This window comes from Mandrillus leucophaeus, unplaced genomic scaffold (assembly GCF_000951045.1).
Source record: "Mandrillus leucophaeus isolate KB7577 unplaced genomic scaffold, Mleu.le_1.0 Scaffold394, whole genome shotgun sequence".
Classification (NCBI taxonomy): Eukaryota; Metazoa; Chordata; class Mammalia; order Primates; family Cercopithecidae; genus Mandrillus; species Mandrillus leucophaeus.
In genome coordinates, this window is record NW_012104187.1 from 154,272 (window position 1) to 167,927 (window position 13,656).

General features: G+C 45.6%; 1 protein-coding gene across 7 annotated transcripts in view; it reads right to left on the reverse strand.

The window, feature by feature from the left end:
• The window catches only part of KIAA1217 (KIAA1217 ortholog), a 914,794-nt gene that overhangs the window by 19,159 nt on the left and 881,979 nt on the right, over nt 1–13,656 (reverse strand). For 6 of the 7 annotated variants that reach the window (XM_011991313.1, XM_011991312.1, XM_011991310.1 and 3 more), the window contains 6 exons: nt 13,159–13,286; nt 11,564–11,711; nt 8,375–8,816; nt 5,142–5,325; nt 1,251–1,414; nt 12–179 (listed from right to left, as the gene is read on the reverse strand). In XM_011991313.1, the coding sequence (XP_011846703.1) occupies nt 12–179; nt 1,251–1,414; nt 5,142–5,325; nt 8,375–8,816; nt 11,564–11,711; nt 13,159–13,286 (1,234 nt within the window). The remainder of the gene's footprint in view (nt 1–11; nt 180–1,250; nt 1,415–5,141; nt 5,326–8,374; nt 8,817–11,563; nt 11,712–13,158; nt 13,287–13,656) is intronic. The other variant, XM_011991311.1, reaches the window with a different exon arrangement.

A 13,656-nucleotide genomic window follows, 5' to 3' on the forward strand; every position in this document is an offset into this window, starting at 1 on the left:
CACCCACATACCTGGAGTTCTGCCATTATTTTTTCTCCTTCTTCTTCTTCTTCCTCCTCATCCTTTGAGGAGGAGGTAGTGACAGGGGGTGGGGATGGGGTCCAGGCTGAAGCAGGCTCCTCTGCTGGACATTTTGTGGCTCTGGTCTGTGGACTCGGTCCAGCATCTTCACTGCTTGCCTGTGGGAGATTGAAACCATGGATAGTGGCTTAACATCTCCTAAGTGCTAGCGAAAAAGGGACAGATGGTCCCTCACTGCCTATAACACTGGCTTCCTAGATCTTAGCTGAGAAAATAGCTGAAAGGTTATTTTATCCCTTTGCATTTAGTTTGGGTTTGTGTTTGCATAAGTTGTCATTTTGATGAATGGATTAAATAATGATAATATAATTGGAACTCCTCAATATTCAGTGTCTTTGATATGGTTTGGCTGTGACCCCACCCATATCTCATCTTGAATCATAGCTCCCATAATTCCCATGTGCCACTGGAGGGATCAGGTGGGAGGTAATTGAATCACGGGGGCAGGTCTTTCCCGTGCTGTTCTCATGGTGGTGAGTGAGTCTCAACGAGATCTGATGGTTTTATAAATGGGAGTTCCCCTGCACAATCTCTTTCTTGCCTGCCGCCATGTAAGAAGTCCCTTTGCTCTTCCTTCATCTTCTGCCATAATCGTGAGGCCTCCCCAGCCACATGTAACTGTGAGTCTATTAAACCTCTTTCCTTTGTAAATTACCCAGCCTCAGGCATGTGTTTTTCAGCACCCTGAGAACAGACTAATACAGTCCTCATGAAAGGACCCCCCATACTCCATCTCTTTGGAAATTGTGTTTTACATTTAACATAAAAGCTAACACTTCACTAGTTACGTGGAATCTAAAGCTCATTGAACATCTTTCTGTATAGACTCCCACAACAGTGTCAGCTCACCTCAGTTACCTTTGGAAGATAATCTTTGTTTCCCCCTCCTACCCTCATTTTCAATTTTATGATGCCCACATACGAAATAGCTTGTGAGTTGCGTTTCATATTGTTGCAGCTAAAAGTCAAATAAGGATGACACTCATGGACTGGGTCTAGTCCAATCATACTGGCTGCCACTGTCCCACCTGTGGTGCTTCCTGGGGATCTTGTGTGGTCGAGTCACTAATTCTCTGCCTCACTACTTTTTATGTTCTAACAGACAGAACCTTGTCTAAGGGTATCATCTGAACCCAGAGGCCAGTTTACCAGGGCTTAGCCTATCAGACCTTAGCGGTGATGTTCTCCTTTCTGCCGGTGTAGACCACATCGCCTGACCTCGTGGTGGTGAGTCCCGATCCTGGCAGGTAGCTTCGACGAGGAGGTGGGGGAGGAGGAGGGGGCGACTTTCCCCCCAGCTTTTCCAAGTCCTGTTCTGAATTTGGAGAATCTTCTGGAAAACAGTGCACCATTGCAAGAGTAATCTTTTTGCAAGAAAACATCCAGAAAGTCTGGTATATTGCTACAAACTCAATGCAATCTGATTTAAAAATTGTCTGTTCTCTCCATAGAGCAAGGATTAAGTGTATAGACCCTAAAGAACAACTGGATTTAAATCCCAAAAAGACCCTGCACAAGTTACTAAACCTCTCTCAGTCTCAGTTTTCTCATCTGTTAAATGGGTATTATAATAAACTTTCCTTTGGGGTGTCATTAGGATTGAATGACTTACATACTGAGCTTGGCTTAATGTAAATGCTCTGTAAAGTACTACCTATTATTAATATTATTAAATAATATTCTTGTTATGTAAAAAAGCTGAGTAGTACTTGGATAGATTAAAAAAAAATTGGAGCCCAAAGGCAAATCCATAGCCCCCTGCTTGGCCTCCAAAGCCTTCATCCCTCAGTCTGAAAAAATAGCATCAGCAAGAGGGTTTTCTGCTGAAGGTCAATGTCACAGTAGAATCTGGCCTAGGGAGGGCCAGAGAAAAAATGGGATGCAAATGAGAACAAAGTTGGAGAGGAAGTAGATTTGATTTTTTTAATTAAACACAATTTTTTAAATTTTTTTATGTTTTAGATAAGGTCTCACTGTCACCCACTCTGGAATGCAGTGGTGTGATCAAGGCTCACTGAGGTCTTGACCTTCTGGGCTCAGGTGATCCTCCCACCTCAGCTTCCCTAGTAGCTGGCATTACAGGTGTGCACCACAACACCTGGCTAATTTTCTTTATTTTTTTCTTTATTTATTTTTTTGTAGAGATAGGGTTTTGCATGTTGCACAGGCTAGTCTTGAACTCCTGGGATTAAGCAATCTGTGTGCCTCAGCCTCCCAAAGTGCTGGGATTACAGGTGTGAGCCACTGCACCCAGCCTTTTTTGTTTTATTTTTGAGACGGGGTATTGTTCTTTCACTTAGGCAGAAGTGTAGTGGTGCCATCACGGCTCACCTCAGCCTCAAACTCCTGGGCTCCAGCAATCTTCCTGCGTCAGCCCAGAGTAGCTGGAACTGCAGGTGTGCGCCACCACGCCCAGCTGCTTTTTAAATTTTTGTAGAGATAGGGTCTCACTATGTTGCCCAGGCTGCTCTTAAAGTCCTGACTTCAAGTGATTCCTCCCGCGTTGGCCTCCAAAAGCACTGGGATTACAGACATGAGCCACCATGCCGGCCTTTATCAATTTTCGATCATTATCCATATTCCTCCATTATCCAAATAGTCAGAAAATTCACACAAGGGGAAATACAAATGGTATTTAAAACTCTACACTTAGAAGTTTGCCTCATTAATAAATAAAAATACATTAAAAATGATAATTCCATGACAAATAAATTAAAATGGCAGAAACTAATGTTTACAGGTCACAGATGCTACCTTCACACATTTCTGGTAGCCTGTCCATCACTGGACTGTTTCTGAGACCAAGTCAGAGATGCATTGAAAAAGAAAAAACAAGAACATTTGAACTAAGTCAAAATACCTTGGGGAGTAATTTTAAAAGTGATTTATGCAAATTTAAAAAATTGGATAGAATCAAGAGCCAAAATGAGGTAAGTGAACAAAATGTAATATGTTTTTGTTGTTCAGTCATGAGAAGGAACAGTTATGAGACCTGTATGAAACATCAGAGGATTCTATGACAAAATTAATAATGCAGCAGAGAGAGCAGAATTAGGCAAGATAAAAACGTGATGAGCTGACCGGTGGCTCAGGCCTGTAATCCCAGCACTTTGGGAGACCGAGGTGGGTGGATCACCTGAGGTCAGGAGTTCGAGACCAGCCTGGCCAACATGGTGAAACCCTGTCTCTACTAAAAATACAAAAATTAGCTAGGTGTGTTGGTGGGTGCCTGTCATGCTAGCTATTTGGGAGGCTGAGGGAGGAGAATTGCTTGAACCCAGAAGGCAGAGGTTGCAGGGAGCCAAGATCATGCCACTGAACTCCAGCCTGGGTGACAGAGCGAGACTCAGTCTCAAAAGAAAAAGGAAAAAAAAAAGTGTGATGACCTAGGGCATTTTCTCCATCAGAAATTCTCCATGGGAACTGTGGGAGGAAAGTCACCTTTGTGTGAGAAGAGCTGCCCCGCCCAGGACCCTAGACAGACCTGACACAACTGGCAGGTGGGGAAAGGCATAAGAAAAGCCTCTTAGCACAGACGGAGGGGGAGGGCTGCAGTGAGTGGAGCTTTAGGGGATGAACTGGATGAAAACTGGGGAGGAGACAGGTGCAGGTGGTCCTTTGCATCCATGGGTTCCACATCTGTGGATTCAACCAGCTGCAGATGGAAAATATGTATTAAAAAAATTCCCTCCACATCCCAAAAAATAAAACTTGAATTTGCCTTGCGCCAAGTACTATGTTGAATCCACACAAATGAAGTAACGTGTAGACATTGTATTGGGTATCATAAGTAACGTAGGGATGATTGAAAGTACGTGGAGGCAGGCAGTGGAGTCACACAGCTGAGGTGTGCTGGCCCCACAAAGTATATGGGAGGATGTGAGTAGGTTACATGCAAATACCATGCCATTTTATACCAGGAACTGGAACATCCTCAGATTTTGGTATCCGATGGGAGTCCTGGAACCAATCTCCCGTGGATACCAAGGGATGACTCTATAGTGGTTATAAATGGAATCCACTTTAATGTTTCTTGACATGCAAGTCAAGATGGGGATTCCTTTCCAAATTAATTTTAGTTGCTGGATAAGGCACTGTGGAATGTGACACTGAGGAGACATTAGGCTGCAAGTAAAATAACATCTGGGTCCATAATTTTAAGATCAGAATAAGACGCATGGTTTGTAAATGATGGAATATTTAATAGGTTGAGATTCCTAGAAGTTATATTATTATTGACAGGTTGGCATTTAACTTCCATAGTTAAGTTGGTTAAATATATATTCTAATAATTTTGATTAAAAAATGCAATTTTGCCTTATGATCTAATATTCCCTGGTAGCTCATAAAAGCTACCATTTTCTTTCTGTAAGCATACAAAAAGCTCTGGTCTTAAATACAGGCCTAATATTTTCCCAGCTCGTGTGGTGCAGTATCACAAATGCATAGAAAACGCAAATACTAGGAATTTAAATTTTCCTTTATTGGCCATTATTCTAGAATCCTAACACAGAACTCAGCTTCTCTATGGCTAGGGTAAAACAGTAGTAGTGAAATCAAGTGTGGCTCAAGCCTGTAATTCTAGCTACTCTGGAAGCTGAGGCAGGAGGATCGCTTGGGGCCAGAAGTTCGAGACCAGCCAAGGCAACACAGTGAGAAACCTGTCTCTCAAAAAATAAAAAAAAAATTAGACACATGCAGTGGTGTGCACATCTATAGCCCTAGCTACTTCTTGGGAGGCTGAGGTGGGAGGATTGCTTGAGCCCAGTAGTTGGACGTTATAGTGAGCTATGATCATACCACTACACTCCAGCCTGGGTGGCAGAGCAAGACCCCATTTCAAAAAAAAAAAAAAAAAAGAAAGAAAGAAAGGAAAAAAAGAGATACTATTAAAGATCTAAGGAACACCAGAGGATTTGCTCTTCCAGGTTTTACATTTTATAAGATTTGTAAGAACTGAGACATTGGTTCTGTTGATGAGTATGTCCTGTTGTGGATGGTACCATATTTACCCAAGGCCATGTACCTCCATATGTTCCTGCTGTGGGACCGGACCTTACCTGAAAGTTCCAGCTTGTCCACTGGGGCATCTCCCCTTGGCAGTGGGCCTGCAGCTGGCGGCATCTCCAGATTTGGTATTGACTTCATGATATTGGCTTGAGCTTCTTCTAGGAGCTTCTCAAACTCTTTCCCGTTATAGTGGTCCAGATTTTGCCTTTTTTCCTCCCATTTCTTTTCTGCTTTCTGGAGGAATATAGCAGGTAAAGAAAGTTACATGGACACATAGAGGAGAACAACACACACTGGGGCCTTTCAGAGGGTGGAGGGTGGGAGGAGGGAGAGGATCAGGAAAAATAACTAATGGGTACTGGGCTTAAGACCTGGGTGATGAAATAATCTGCACGACGAACCCGCATGACATGTTTACTTATGTAACAAACCTGCACTTCTACCCCTGAACTTAAAATGACATGCTTTTAAAAGTATTTTTTCTACTACCAAGATTTATTTTTTTAGAGGCAGGGTCTCAATCTGTCATCCAAGCTGCGGTGCAGTGGCGTCATTATAGCTCACTGCAGCCTCCAACATCTGGGCTTAAGCAATCCTCCTGCCTCAGCCTCCTGAGTAACTAGGATTACACATGTGAGCCACCACACCTGGCTAATTTTTTTTCTTTTTTTAAAAATAGTGATGGGGTCTGTTATGTTGCCCAGGCTGGTCTTAAACAATTAGACTCAAGGAATCCTTCTGCCTTGAGTGAGACATGAGTCTATAATCCAAAGTGCTGGGATTACAGGCATGAGCCGCCATGCCCAGCCTAAAATTTTTTTTAAATTGAGTTTTCATTATAGAAGAGATGTCCAAGCAAACGATCAAAACCCACAACACTAAGAACAAAAATCCTGTGTCTTAGAACCACTTCTATCAAGGAATTGCTATATGCTCTCTGGGTCGTGTTGTCTTATAAAATGGGGGAGGAGGTATTATTTAGATGACCCATAAGCTCCTTTAAGTTCTACAACAGAGAGTTATACATAAAATGCGTTTTAAAACATCTGTACACTTTTTAAAAGAACATTTTCCTGCGATTTTTGAACTAGCACATTAATAATTCCAAGAGGGCCAGGTGGAAATTCACACCAAGATTAGTGGAACCCCATAACCTAAGAATTGGCAAAGATCATTGAATCAACATATGGGAACTTTGAGGTCCAGTGAAACGAAGAATTTGCCCAAGTTTCATTACATATAAATAATAACCACCACCTCCACCATTCTAACCCTCTTTTATTTTTTCTTCCTAGCATTGATTACCACCTGGCATATACGTTTTTTCTGTCTCCTGCTACAAGTAGGTAAGTTTCTTGAGGGCACAGACTTTGTCTCTTCTGTTCACTGGCTTTCCCCCGAGCCTACGAGGGCCTGGCACATAGCGGGCTCGGTAATCTCTGTTGAATGAATAATGCTCACCCCATTTGTCAGTGGCAGATCTGGCAGAAAAACCCAGGACTCCATACCTGTGGATCAGGGCATTTTCAGAGATGACTCCTATCTCCCGTCAAAGTGTAAAACACACACATCACAATGATCACTATGCCCACTGGGTCCTCAATAGAGATTTGTTAAATAAGAGTGCCATCATACTGACATCCTTTAAATGTTGAGATGTTTAAAGTGGCAAGACATCTTAAGTGACGGGTCTGCCAATGTCTCTTCCTCCCCTGCCCTACTAGGGACTGGGAATAGAATCACACTCCGTCAATCACATTTCCGTACCCTTGTGATATGCATTTTTTAAATAGCTGGCTCTGATTAGGGGCAAGCCAGGGCCCTTGGGACAGACAGAAACCACCTAGTGTTCAGAGGCCCGGAGGCTGTGACTGCGGCTGTGGCAGTTTTGCCAGGTCGTCTCGATATACCCAACCTGAGCTCTCCACTGGTGATTTTCAGCAGAGGCAGGAGGGTTAGGACAAGGTTGCTGGGGATAAAGCAAATGAGTGGAGGAAAAGTTACGTGGCAAGAAGAAAAAGGTAAGTAGAAAAGCCAAATGTGTTATTGGAGCATTGATACCAGCCCTTGATAAAAAGAATATTTCAAAATGTAATATGTCATTTGATCTCATGGTTTTTAAAACAGGGTCTCGCTGTGTCACCCAGGCTATAGTGCAGTGATGGGATCTTGGCTCGCTGAAGCCTTGACCTCCCTGGACCTAGGTGATCCACCCACCTCAACCCCCTGAGTAGCTGGGGCTACAGGCACATGCCACCACGCCCAGCTAATTTTTGTATATTTTTTTTTGGTAGAGTTGGGATTTTGCCATGTTGCCCAGGCTAGTCTTGAACTCATGTTCCAGTGATCCACCCGCCTCAGCCTCCCAAAGTGCTGGTATTACAGGCATGAGTCACCACACATGGCCTCATGTCATTTGATCTTAAGACCTAGTTTTCTCTTTTCATTCTGACTGCTCTACCGTTCATTCTTAGATGACTACAGTAACTTCTCATCCAGCTGTCTTAATTCTAGACCCACCACCTCAATCAATTCTGTATGTTGTTTCTAGATTAATTTCCAGAAGATGCCATTTAAAAAAAATCATGGATTCAAGCTGCAGCATTTCTCTGACACCTTCCAAACAAACTCCAAACATCACGGACTGGTTTTCAAGCTCTCAAGTCAGTTTCCAGCCCATTTCCCCAGTCTTAGTCCTCGTTCTTGTTCCACTTAGACAGGCTTAGTCATGGTCCCAGACTTTGATCCAGCATGTTAGTATCCTAGACTGTCCTCACCACCCTCCCCTGCTAACCAGGTTCCACTTATCGTCTACATGAGTTGCAGACCCTCCTCAGGCTGCCTTCACCGCAATGGAGTGCTTGAAGCTGTCCTGGCCCAGATAGCTGATTGTCACATCTCTTCCCAACTTCAGCAGCAGTGGTGTCATGTCGTAACTTGAAATCAGCCATGGTTGCGATATTTACACCATGGAAATTGGCAAATGCCACACACAGAGTAGCCCCCCCGCCTACCCCCCACCACAGCCAGTACCAGAGAGCTGGTTGTTAAACATTTACCAGCACACCACTGCCTCACCTTCCTACAGGCTAGGTGTCTCATCCTTCTCTGAAACCAGATGACCTATCTCTTCACCTGGCCACTGAATCCCACTTCCACTTCCAAAACTCTGTCTCTGATCCATACACAATTATGTCATCATCCGGCCTATAAATGCTTTGAGGGAAAGGCCCATGTATCAGACTCCTTTATGGGGTTATGAGAAATGGAAATAGGACTCTACCTCGATAGACACTGCCCTGTTCTTGGCACTCACACTGTGGATTTCTTCAATGAACAAGCTCTGCATGGCAGACCCATTCATGGGTGTCTGTGGGGACTGCGGAGCCTGCAATGTCTGCAGGGTGGGGCTTACTTCCTGGGGGACGGCGGGGGAGCTGGCCACATGAGGCAAGTTCTGAGCAGGGTTCAGCAGGGCCACGGAGTGCTGCGAGGGCTGGATGGCCACAGGGGAGCTCTGTGCGTGGTGAACCGTCATGCCGGACAAAGGCACCACTTCTGACTTCGCATCGCCAGGGGCACCTGTGCTGTGGAAGGGCTGGCTGGAGGTGTGGGCTGCCTCCTCCTGGCTCTTCAGGACTTCTGCGGCCGTGGCCTTTTCCATAGCCATGTACTGTGCGGCTTGGGCTGCGTCCGTGCCTTTCAGGAGCCCGTCAGTGACATGTCTAGAAGAAACCATGCACAGCAGCATTAACCCTCATGCCACTTTCTCATGGTGGCATACTTGCAAGCTATGTCATCCCAAAGCCAGGTGAGAGTCACACATCCCAAAGCTCAGAGTAGCTGCTTAGGGACCTGTATGGAAATATCCCTTTCTGCTGGTGCTGTTGTACTCAGACCCTTGCCACTCCATCATTGTTTGGGGGTGGGTAGAAGAAAATGAGCCATGAGTCTAACATCAGCCTCTCTTAACTCCTCCACCACCCGATTCTGGCCTATGCAGCCCTCAAATACGCTTAGTTCTAAGCCAAAAGTTTGCTTATTCCCTCCTGCTTTCACTGCCAAGCATCTTGGGAGGGCAGCCCTCACTCTAATTCCTTCTGTTTGCTCTTCTGTATCTCAGCCTGTTGCTCACTGGCTTCCCTACCTGGATTCAGCCAAGTCTTGCCACAAGGTACACAGTGACTCCAAATCTAACAGTCGTGTTTACTCCTCAACTTCCTTTGGTGTTTGGAGTCATTTGAAGCTATATATCCCTCCCCACCTCACACATGATATAGTGGAAAAGGGTGTCTGGTGTCAGATCTGTGTTTGAATATCAGTTATTTAATATTGTATATAACGTTGAGAACTTTGCCTCTTTAAGCCTCAGGTACTTTTGCATAAAATGTAATGATGAAGATGGAGATGACGATGGTGATGCTAATGACTTCCTCAGGGCCTGTTGTTAGGACTAACATTAAGATTGTAAAGTTATGTGTGAGACAATGTCAGACATGGTACTTGACCTCTAATTTTTAATTAGGCCCTCATCCCCTTTGTATTATATTACTTTTTTTCATTTGAACAAAACCATTGCATTCTATAACTCTTCTGCTACTCACTGCTCTTTCTTTTGCTGTTTACTTTTTTTTTTACCCCAATCCCTTAGATTCTTAAAGATCCCTGAGGATTTGTTCTCTCCTTTCCCTATCATTCTGCCTTAACCATCTCTTCCATTTTCTTTTCTTTTCTTTTAAGAGACAGGGCCTCTCTCTGTTGCCCAGGCTGGAGTGCAGTGACTCAATCATAGCCCACTGCAGCCTCAAACTCTTAGGCTCAAGAGATCTTCCGGCCTCAGCCTCCTAAGTAGCTGGGACTACAGGTGCACACCATCCTTCCTGGCTCATTTTTAAAGTAATTTTTTGTAGAGATGGGGTCTTGCTCTGTCACCCAGGCTGGAGTGCAGTGGTGTGATCATAGCTCACTGCAGCCTTGAGCTCCTGGGCTCAAGGGATCTCCCGCCTCAGCCTCCTGAGTAGCTGGGATTACAAGCACGCACCACTGCAACCAGTGATCATTCCCATTTTCAATAATCATCTCCATGAAGGTGACTTCATGCTCTGTCTCCTGAGTTGGAGTGCGGTGGTACAACCTTGGCTCACTGTAGCCTCCACCTCCTGAGTTCAAGTAATTCTCCTCCCTCAGCCTCCTAAGTAGGTGGGATTACAGGCAAGCCACTGTCTATAATTCCTACGGGAATTCACTATGTTGGCCAGGAGGGTCTCGAACTCCTGACCTCAAGTGATCCACCCACCTCGGCTCCCAAAGTGCGGGGATTACAGGCGTGAGCCTCTGTGCCTGGCCAGTGAAGGTGCTTTTGGCAACATAAATTTTGCATGCATATGTGTTTTCAGTGAGTGTGGAGTATTGGAATTTTCTTTCTTCTTTTTTTTTTGAGACGGAGTCTCGCTCTGTTGCCCAGGCTGGAGTGCAGTGGCCAGATCTTAGCTCACTGCAAGCTCCGCCTCCCAGGATTACACCATTCTCCTGCCTTAGCCTCCCGAGTAGCTGGGACTATAGGCGCCTGCCACCTCACCTGGCTAGTTTTTTTTTTTCTTTTTTTTTTTTTTTTGTATTTTTTTAGTAGAGACTGGGTTTCACCATATTAGCCAGGATGGTCTCGATCTCCTGACCTCAAGTTCCGCCCGTCTCGGCCTCCCAAAGTACTGGGATTACAGGCTTGAGCCACCGTGCCCGGCCTGAAATTTTCTTTTCAGTGAAAGTCCTGAATTTCTTTTGGTCTTTACTCCACTGTGACCTCTTTGATGAGCAGGTTTACCTTTAGTAAGGGAGCCTGGCCCAAGCCACTCAAAAGGCTTTGTTTCTCTTTTCTAGGCAGGACCAACAATCTCACAGATACTCCTTCAGGAAGTCACTTAAGAAAGTCTTTGTTTACTTCTATTACATTTCTTTGAACTGAATTTATCTATGCCCCTGAAGTGAAGGAGGCGAATAAACTATTTCAATTTTTCAACTTCAAAATATTATTTTAAAAAACCCACCTTCAAATGATTTTTTTTTTTTTTTTTTTTAAAAGAAATGGCGTCTTTCTCTGTTGCCCAGACTGGAGTGCAGTGGCTCAGTCATAGCTCACTGTAACCTCATACTCCTGGGCTCAAGGGCTCCTTCTGCCTCTACTTCCTGAGTGGCTACCACAGCTGGCCTTTCAGATGATTTTAAAACAATGTTTACTGTGTCTATTAATTTTAAACCCTAGGATGGGCTCCACCTAACAATCCTGTGTTGAAGAATTAGAACCTCAAGCCATGTTGCAATAAAAGTTCAAGCGTGAGAAGGACTTGGGGCTTTTCCTCAGGACACTGGATATGTCCTGGGAGCATGGTGGAAGCCTGAAGTCCCAAACCTCCACTCTCGCTTTCCCAGCACACCCCTCCGCAGGCCACCCCCAGCACGGTAAGGGCCCGGTCACCTCCGCAGCAGGGTCAGGATGTCTGTCATGCTGCGCACACGCTTCAGGAGACTGTCCAGCTTGTGTGGCTCCTCCTTCAGAAACCGCACGGCCTCCACTTCTATGCGCAGGATGGCTCGCATCTTGTTTTGTAAGGTTGGAAATTCTCCTGCAGGCCAAACCAGCAGGTGAATTGGAGGAGAAAAAGCCAGAACGACAACCCTCATCCCGCACTCCGATACTGGACAGAGAATTGCAGAGTTCACAAGCCACAGGGTGGCTCACACATCTTCAGGTGGCAGTGGGTTAAGAGCACAGAGGAGCATTGGAGAAAGTCACCTTGGGCAAGGGTAAAGCTCCTCTAGGCCTGTTTCCTGTCTGTGTATTTGGGATAAAGCCAATAGACCATTAGGGTTATTATTATTACTTTGTAATTTGACTGATTGATGGGGTCTCTCTCTGTCACCCAGGCTGGAGTGCAGTGGCATGATCAGAGCTCACTGGAGCCTCAAACACCTGGGCTCAAGCGATCCTCCTGCCTCAGCCTCCTGTAGAGCTGAGACAATTTAGGTGCTGCACACCACCATGCCCAGCTAATTAATTTTTTTTTTTTTTTTTTTTTTTTTGAGATGGAGTCTCGCTCTGTCACCCAGGCTGGAGTGCAGCAGCATGATCTTGGCTTACTGTAACCTCTGCCTCTTGGGTTCAAGTAATTCTCCTGCCTCAGCCTCCTGAGTAGCTGGGACTACAGGTTTGCGCCACCACACCCAACTAATTTTTGTATTTTTAGTAGAGATGGGGTTTCACTATGTTAGCTAGGCTGGTTTCGAATTCCTGACCTCAGGTGATCTGCCCGCCTCGGCCTCCCAAAGTGGCATAAGCCACTACACCTGGCCAGAAAAAAAACTTTTTTTTTTTAAGAGATGAGGTTTTGTTATGTTTCCTAGGCTGGTCTTGAACTCCTGGCCTCAGGCGATTCTCCTGTGTTGGCCTCCCAAAGTGCCAGGATTACAGGCATGACCCACCATGCCTGGTTACAGGATTTTTATTTTATTTTATTTTTTGGGGTTTTTTTTTTTTTTTTGGAGACAAGGTCTCACTCTGCCACCCAGGCTGCCAGGCTGGAGTGCAGTGGTGCAATGATGGCTCACCATAGCCTTGACCTTGCAGGCTCAAGAGATCCTACCACCTCAGCCTCCTGAGTAGCTGGTACCACAGGCATGCACCACCACACGTGGCTATTTTGTTTGTAGAAACGGGGGTCTCTCTATGTTGCCCAGGCTGGTCTTGAACTCCTGGGTTCAAGTGATCCTCCCACCTTGTGTTTTTAATGAGTTTGGCACATGCATCCTGGTGCACTGTAAGAGCCTAGCAAATAGAAAGTGTTACTGGAATCATTTAGTGTGAAATCTTACAGCACCCACTATAATATCAGCACCAGGAAGAGGGGGATGTTTGTGCTCTGGGATATCCCAAGTGCCCAGAACAATGCCCGGCACATGTAGGTGTTTAATAAATACTTGCATACATGAATGAATCCTTCTCTACGTGGCAGATTTTTAAACACCCCAGGAAAGATAGTTCAGACTCCTCCCCTGGCGCAGCACAAAGCTTACCTTTCAGGGTAGCTACAGCCTCTCCCACTTGACGCAGGAGGAAAGCCCCGTCTTCCACGTCTTTCAGAGTAACCAATCGGCTGGCTGCCCTGGAGTCCTTCAAGTCTTCAACAAAGTCTTCCAGCTCGCTGCGGGAGCAAGGACAGCAGCACAGAGAGCTGAACACCGGGCCTCACAGAGGAAGTGCGGGGCCAAGTGCCAGTCTCAGCCTCTGATTTTGTATAGAGCCCCAGCCCCTCCCCTGCCCCCCCCCTGCCCCTCCCCTGCCTCTCCCCTGCCTCTCATGTGGTGGTGGTGGAGAGGGGACGCTCATCTTTAACAGTGGCTGGGAACATTTCGCAATGGTGTGAGGCAGGTACAAGGAGGTTTTTCCAGGGAATGTTCCACATTGACCCAAGGGACGATTGTGCCTGGCTAACAGAGGACCCAGTCTTTATATTCAGTGGTGCTGATGTTAGCAGAGGGACGGAGGGAGGGATAGGTGGAAGGAGGGGGAGG